The 8,812-nt window shown below is 36.6% G+C and overlaps 1 protein-coding gene across 1 annotated transcript in view; it reads right to left on the bottom strand.

The window, feature by feature from the left end:
* Positions 1–224: 224 nt before the first annotated feature.
* Positions 225–8,812, bottom strand: part of LOC119613668 — a 10,993-nt gene continuing 2,405 nt past the window's right edge. Inside the window, exons 2-3 of the mRNA XM_037969691.1 lie at positions 5,206–5,448; positions 225–5,141 (exon numbers count right to left, since the gene is read on the bottom strand). Of these exons, the coding sequence (XP_037825619.1) occupies positions 226–5,141; positions 5,206–5,448 (5,159 nt within the window). The 3' untranslated portion in view covers position 225. The remainder of the gene's footprint in view (positions 5,142–5,205; positions 5,449–8,812) is intronic.

Here is an 8,812-nt window from a genome sequence, read left to right on the forward strand (position 1 = left end):
CTAGAACTGAACTAGAACTAGAACTGAACTAGAACTGAACTAGAACTGAACTAGAACTGAACTAGAACTGAACTAGAACTGAACTAGAACTGAACTAGAACTGAACTAGAACTGAACCAGAACTGAACTAGAACTGAGTCAAAAGTAAAATTGCAACACTGCCAGAAACTGTTATATTATCCAAATTTACCACAAAACTCGTAGCCTTCTTAAAAAAAAAAGTATTCAAAATTTGTTCCCTAAATCCTCAAAATCTCTAAATTCCTTTAAAATATATAGACAATTCTTTCGACTTACCATAACATCCTTTTGATTTTCTTTATCCAATAAAAATTCCATACTCTTATGGGGACGACGTACAGATACAATTTGTGCTGTTTGCGATGCTGTTGAACCATTCGAACCGGCATTTTTTATTACCACTACCGTACCATCGGGACGTACTACTACTTCATCGTCATCATTATCATCATAGTCATCGTCATCAGCCTCATTGCCATCGTGGTGATGATGGCGGTGATGATGCTGATACTGATGATGATTGTATGTATGATTATGGTGTGCATTGGTATGCAGACGTTTATTGCCGGCAAATCTCGATTGTTGTGGCTGCTGATTAGGACCGATATTGATTAACGAACGCGTTTTACCCGTTATTATAGTTTCATGTGTATCCAGATTGGTTTCGATTAAACCGATTTTTGGTTGTTGTTGATTTTGTTGTTGTTGCGGTACCGATTGACGCGATAAATTATTAAACATTTGAGTTTTTTGCGATACGGAGGCACGCGAGGGTGATGATGAATTATTAAATTCGTACGTAGTATTGTTAGAATTAACCGACATCATTTCTGTAACATTTTCCGGTGTTTCTTGTTTAAGGTTGGCACACGACTGTTTTGCATGTTCATGATATAAAGCTTGTTTTTCACCATTGAGAAAATCTTGTGTCGTTTGTTGTGGGTTAAAGGGTAAGGTGGGGTTGTTTTCAGTTTCGGTGTAGAAACGACTAAGACCAACTTCAACTAATGGTTGTTGTGATGGTTGTGGAGAGGATTGTGCGCTTTGCATTTTGAGCAATTGTTGTTGTTGTTGTGGTGGTATAGGTGGTTTGCCGGTTACTTTATCATTATTATTAGTTTTAGCTGTTTTTTGTTTAGCGTTAACAGCATTGCCATTTGTTTGTTTGTTTTGATTTATCCTATTCTCCGGCAGAGGTCCCTTTAAGGGTATATGTATAAAATCTGCCTGTTTGTGAGCAGCAGGCAAAGATTTTGTTTTATTTTCTTTGGCAACAGCATTAGTTTCCAATTGTTCCACTTGTTGCTGATCCTTGGGCAACTTTTTCTTATTACGCCTTAAAGAAAATCTAAAACCATTGGCAAATCTTGTTAGGAAACCTTTTGAATTGGGATGTTTTTCTTCATGTTTAAATTTCGATTTCATTATATCATTATTATTATTTACTGCTTGATTAGCAGGAGGAGGAGCCGCGCTTTGTTTTAGTTCCTTGGTTTTGCTGGACATTTTGTTGCTTAGATTTTGTGTGGATTGTGATTTATTAAAATGTTCGTTTTCCTCGTTTTGTTGTTGCCTTTGGAAATTATCCAACATTTGCTGTGAGGCATAGAGTATATGATGGGCACGATTAATAGGCGGTTCTGTTAATATGGGCAATTGTATGCTTAAAGGTCTTGCTACTACCACCGTAGGTTTGGTTTTTAGACACGTATTATTATTAACTTTATTATTAACACTTTTAGTTTCGTTTATGTTTTGCGCGTCCGGCGTTTGCGTTTTCAATGTTTCATTGTTTACGTTCGTAGTTAAACTAACGTTCAGTTGTGGTAATAATTCCATTTGTTTTAGGTTCTCCATTTGTTCCTGTGTTTCATTTGTTTGTGTGTTTTCCAATTCCAAAGTTTCTTCTCTTTGTTTTATCTTTTCTGGTGTTTCATTTCGTTTTGTTTCACCATCTCTTAATTTTTCATTTTCTCTTTCTTGTTCCTCTTCTCTTTTTATAGTTGACTCTTTAATGATCTTCTCCACCTTTTGTTTATTGATCTCTTTCATTACCGCTTTCTCTTTAATGATTTCTATTTCTTGTTCTGTTTTCGGTTGCTCTTTTTTCAAAAACTCTTCATTATATTTCGCCGCTATATTTTCATTCTCTTTGGTATTGTATATAACCGTGGCATCGGCATTATCCAACAGTTCATCCTCACTTTCTTCCTCTCCTTGACCTTCCGACTCCAAGCCCTCATTACATTCTTCTGATGACTGTTCCTGCCAGCAGTATTTGGATACTACGGGACAAAAGCTTACCTCCTTGCCAAAAGAGGTTCTGGAGCCAGCTGGCAATAGTATACCCAAAGGTTTTTGTGTTTGCGATAAAGGCAATTGATGCATGGAATTGTGGGCACTAGAAACAAACATATCATCTTCGATATCATCTTGATGCTGGAAATCATAAGCATTTAGATTGGGTGTGGAGGATACTAGATTCTTCTTTTTAGCATAATTAGCTTGGGAGTGGAATCTACGTTTGGGTATAGAACGTGTTTTGTTTAAATCCTGATTGGACAGCTCTTTACAATCGAAATTACACTTTTCCAAACTTTGAGCATAACTGGTTTTCAATATAGTAGGATCTTGATCAAAAGTCTTTGTGGGACCACTTTGCATTATGGCCTGGAAGCTAAAATCTTGTGTCAAACTATTGGCCTTTTCCTGTGCTAACTGCTGGCCATTGGCTCGCTTTTGTCGGGCGGGGGGTTTGCGTATAACCAGCTGGACATGTTGCACTTGCTCTGACTCACTTTCCTCTCCCTGGGAATAACTAGAATTGGAGGATTTTCTGGCCTGAGACCTATCCGGCTTTAAAGGCTTGTTAATATCATTATCCTCCAAAGGCTTGTCATTTAATATAGAAGCCGTACGTTCATAATGGGCCGAAAGCTCATCTAATAGGAAATTATTTTTACAAATAATTTCCGTTTCATAATCCGAGGATATTCTTCTCTCCGCCATAGTTTCCTGCTCCTCCAAATCTATGTCCAACGAAGCCAAATTGTGATAAGACCGATGTAGTAGTGCTAAATTTTTAGCTTCTGCTCTAAAGCTTATACAGTCCCCGCTATTTTGTGTACAACTACACCAACTTAAACTTCTTTTTAATGTTTGCAAATCTTCCAAACTTGTTAAGGATTCTGCTAAAGAATCATTATCTGTTAGGGGCTCACTATTGGGACAATCAACTTCTAAAGAGGTTTTTGTTTGTTGAGCTCTCTTTAGCTTTTTCTTGCGTCCTAAATTACACAATTCGCTGGGAACGCTGGAAGTTTTTACCGGCCAACTAGGCATTAAATTATCATAAACTTTGCTTAAACTTAAAGGAGTATAATCTCGATCTTTTGCTCTCCAAAACTCTGGTGTGTTAGGGCAGGAGGTGGTTAAACTTTTTGGAAAATTATTTATATTAAACACATAATTATTAAATTCACCACTTTTAGCTTTTGCGGAACACTCTTTTCTCACTCTCTCTTTATTTAATGTTTGCACAATAAGCTTTTGTTCTTCTTCTTCTTCTAGAAACTTTTCACCATTTTTCCAATAATTTATTTTTAATTCACTATTATATTCTACTTCTTCTATACTTTTAGATTTTTCACTATTTGAATATTCTTTAGAAGAGATATTTTCTTTACATTGTCGCTCTCCGCAATGATCGTTTGACGTCGTTGATCGCGTTAAAGAAGAAAATTCTTTTTCAATTTGTGTGGCGGCGTTTTCCTCGTTAGATGTTTTCACTACACAGAGATCGTTTAGACTGAAATGTGTTGGTGAATGGAGTTGTTGATCGGCCTGAACTCTTGGCAATTGTCGGACGGCGCCGGCAGTGGTGGCGTTAGCCGTTGGCATTAGCCAAGTAAAAGAGGCCTTTGATGCGCATGTCGTGGCCGATGAAGATGTGGAAGCTGTAGATGAAGAAGACGTTGATGATGAAGATGAGTGTTGAGAGCAAGCAGACGACGACGATGATGATGATGATGATGTCGACACTTCTGATGATACCGGTGATGGTGAATGGGCCTCTGTACGCTGTTTATGGCGTATGTATTCTAGCTGGGGGGAGTGGGGTGGTGTTTCTTGCTGCTGCTGATGATGATGTCTCGTGTTGGTATTTTTAAATTCTGTTGTTGTTGCTGTAGTCTGCTGTTGCTCCATGTGTATTAATGACTTATTTTCCATTTCTTCTTCCTCTTCGGAAAATTTTTCATAGTTTTTCAATAAACTTTGTGATTTGCTGCGTCTTAAACCAAAGCCCATAGCAGGCTCACAATAGCCGGAATCTTCGGACAAATTCTCTGCCGAACTTTTGCCTTTTTTATTTTGTTGCGAATTGGTTCTAGTGAATTTCTTAAACAGAAACTCATTATCATTAATATCCGCCGGCGATAGAACACTTTGTGTGCCCTCTGAGCCCTCGGAAGAAGATTCTGAATCTGACCTTAATTCCGCTAAATGAGAGGCCACCTTTAGGTTTCCATTTCTGGCAAAATTATCACCACTACTGTGATCCATATCATCAAAATTCAATTTATCCAAATCGTAATAAGTTTGATGCAAACGTCCATCTAAAGATTCATATTTTTTCATTAGGGAAGACTGTGAGCCACGACGACTATTATTGGCGGAATTATTGCCCGAATTATTTAACAATTTATTTCCTGTCTCCTCATTATTATCAAAACTCATTAGCGAAGGTGAGGAATTGCCCAAACTGTTCATACTGACATGTTGTTCTTGCATTAGCAACTGTCTTTCCAAAGACTCGAATTGTATAAGACTGGAGGAACGACTTAAGGAATTATAAGACAAGGAATCAGAGTCAGAATAGAAATCATCAAATCCTCTGCGACTGCCCACGCTACTGCGCTGTTGACTATTAGTGCCCCAAGAATCTCGTGAAAAGTTTTCATAATTTAAAAATCTCTCCAAACTGTTATTCTTTTCTACGCCGTATAAAGGACGCCTTAAGATAACCTCCTCCTCTGGCAAACTTTGTGCCAAAGACTCTTCACATCTACGTGGTCTTTTAGCTGGACACAGGAAATCTCTTTCAGAGTTAGAATCATTATCTGCAAAAGATCATTAAAAAATTTACACTCTCTCCTTCACTATGAAAAAATTTGTCCAACTCACCCTTAGTTACTTCGATTCTTATCACTGAACCCGTGTCCGATTCCGCTGAACTCCAAAAACTGGCACCCCCGGCTCCACTAGTGGCGCCACACACCGATTCACCCTCTGTAGTGGCTCCTCCCTCATTATCACTGCCTTGTTGTTCATATTGCTGCCAGGAATTTAGGGCATATTCCTCATCCTCTGAGGTCTCCTCCATAATAGGCTCCAACATTTGCCTTGAGGACGACAAATAAACGGCATCTAAAACGGTATTAAAAAATAAATTAAAACGTTTTCCAAATATTTCTTTATAAATAAATCTCCTCCCACTTTTCCCCGCTTGCAGCTTTTGTTTACGCATTTTAAGCGTTTGCCTCTTTAAACCTTCTTATTGGATTCTTGTTTTTAAACTATCGTTTAATGTACATTTTACTTTAGTTCCTAGTTATTGCCAACGAAACTTTGCCTCTTTTCTTTCGTTCATCTTTTCCGATCTTCTGGTTAAGTATTCATTTAGTTTATTTTTTTCTATTTAGATTGTTATCTATGCAATTATTATGACGTTAAGTTTGTATTTATATTTTGTAAATTTTGCTTTAGTACTCAATTTTTGAATATGATTCATTATGGTTCTTATAAGACTTTCATTCATTCCATTAAGATTGCAACATAATGGGGAAAGAATCCGATGAAATATTACTGATTAAAGAATGAAACAAAAATAAGCTTAAAATTAACCAGAAGCAAACTAGAACTGAACTAGAACTGAACTAGAACTGATCTAGAAATGAACTAGGAATGAACTAGAACTCAACTAGAACTGAACTAGAACTGAACTAGAACTAGAACTGAACTAGACCTGAACTAGAACTGAACTAGAACTGAACTAGAACTGAACTAGAAATGAACTAGAACTGAACTAGAACAGAACTAGAACAGAACTAGAACAGAACTAGAACAGAACTAGAACAGAACTAGAACAGAACTAGAACAGAACTAGAACAGAACTAGAACAGAACTAGAACAGAACTAGAACAGAACTAGAACAGAACTAGAACAGAACTAGAACAGAACTAGAACAGAACTAGAACAGAACTAGAACAGAACTAGAACAGAACTAGAACAGAACTAGAACAGAACTAGAACAGAACTAGAACAGAACTAGAACAGAATTAGAACAGAACTAGAGCAGAACTAGAACAGAACTAGAGCAGAACTTGAACAGAAATAGAACAGAACTAGAACAGAACTCGAACAGAACTAGAACAGAACTAGAACAGAACTAGAACAGAACTAGAACAGAACTAGAACAGAACTAGAACAGAACTAGAACAGAATTAGAACAGAACTAAAACAGAACTAGAACAGAATTAGAACAGAACTAGAGCAGAACTAGAACAGAACTAGAGCAGAACTAGAACAGAAATAGAACAGAACTCGAACAGAACTCGAACAGAACTAGAACAGAACTAGAACAGAACTAGAACAGAACTAGAACAGAATTAGAACAGAACTAGAGCAGAACTAGAACAGAATTAGAACAGTACTAGAACTGAACTAGAACAGAACTAGAACTGAACTAGAACTGAACTAGAACTGAACTAGAACTGAACTAGAACTGAACTAGAACTGAACTAGAACTGAACTAGAACAGAACTAGAACAGAACTAGAACAGAACTAGAACAGAACTAGAACAGAACTAGAACAGAACTAGAACAGAACTAGAACAGAACTAGAACAGAATTAGAACAGAACTAAAACAGAACTAGAACAGAATTAGAACAGAACTAGAGCAGAAATAGAACAGAACTAGAACAGAACTCGAACAGAACTAGAACAGAACTAGAACAGAACTAGAACAGAATTAGAACAGAACTAGAGCAGAACTAGAACAGAATTAGAACAGTACTAGAACTGAACTAGAACAGAACTAGAACTGAACTAGAACTGAACTAGAACTGAACTAGAACTGAAACTAGAACTGAACTAGAACTGAACTAGAACTGAACTAGAACTGAACTAGAACTGAACTAGAACTGAACTAGAACTGAACTAGAACTGAACTAGAACTGAAACTAGAACTGAACTAGAACTGAACTAGAACTGAAACTAGAACTGAACTAGAACTGAACTAGAACTGAACTAGAACTGAACTAGAAACTGAACTAGAACTGAACTAGAACTGAACTAGAACTGAACTAGAACTGAACTAGAACTGAACTAGAACTGAACTAGAACTGAACTAGAACTAAACTAGAACTGAACTAGAACTGAACTAGAACTGAACTAGAACTGAACCAGAACTGAACTAGAAACCTGAACTAGAACTGAACTAGAACTGAACTAGAACTGAACTAGAACTGAACTAGAACTGAACTAGAACTGAACTAGAACTGAACTAGAACTGAACTAGAACTGAACTAGAACTGAACTAGAACTGAACTAGAACTGAACTAGAACTGAACTAGAACTGAACTAGAACTGAACTAGAACTGAACTAGAACTGAACTAGAACTGAACTAGAACTGAACTAGGAACTGAACTAGAACTGAACTAGAATTGAACTAGAATTGAACTAGAACTGAACTAGAACTGAACTAGAACTGAACTAGAACTAACCTAGAACTGAACTAGAATTGAACTAGAATTGAACTAGAACTGAACTAGAACTGAACTAGAACTGAACTAGAACTGAACTAGAACTGAACTAGAACTGAACTAGAACTGAACTAGAACTGAACTAGAACTGAACTAGAACTGAACTAGAACTGAACTAGAACTGAACTAGAACAGAACTAGAACTGAACTAGTACTGAACTAAAAATTAAATAAAACTGAACTAGAACAACACTAGAACTGAACTAGAACAAGAACTGAACTAGAACAAAATCAGAACTGAACTAGAACAGAATTAGAACTGAACTAGAATTGGACTAGAAACGAACTAGAACAGAACTAAAACAGAACTAAAACAGAACTAGAACATAACTTGAACAAAACTAGAATCGTACTAGAACCAAACTAGAAGTGCGCTAAAGATCTTCTCCAAATAAAAATCCATCTTTTTTTCTACGTTAACCTTCCCACGACCTTCCTATTCATCATTCCTCTTCATTGCACAAAAAATAGCCATCCTCCACTTAAATAGAATCAATCCCTTATTCATCTTCAAACACAGTGGGTATGTAAATACATAAATGTGTGTGTAGGAATAATATTGTTATGCTACTGTGTCGTGGTCGGTTGATGTTGCCGTTAATGATGATGTTAATAATGATGATCATGAGCTAGCATCAACATCATCATCATTATTATAATGATCTCCATTACGATGTCAGCAATGGTGGTAGTGATGATGCAGCAGCAGTTGTTGTTTTCTTTATTTATTTTATTTTTGTTGTTGTTGCTCCCGTTTGGAGCTACAGCTACTGATGCTGCTTGCTGTCTTTGCAATTAATTTATTAATATAAAAACAAAAAACTAAAAAAAAAGTAAGAATGTGTGAGTATGTTAAAATAATGCACGAGTTCATCTTTTTTTAGCGTCGTCTCCCTTTAGCACTTCACACACATCAAAAACACACACATGATGAGATTATTTATTCTTTTTTATGACTTTTTTCGT

Source organism: Lucilia sericata, unplaced genomic scaffold (genome assembly GCF_015586225.1).
Source record: "Lucilia sericata isolate MDLA Ls3-8-SP2 unplaced genomic scaffold, ASM1558622v1 Contig002240F_arrow, whole genome shotgun sequence".
In the NCBI taxonomy this organism is placed as follows: Eukaryota; Metazoa; Arthropoda; class Insecta; order Diptera; family Calliphoridae; genus Lucilia; species Lucilia sericata.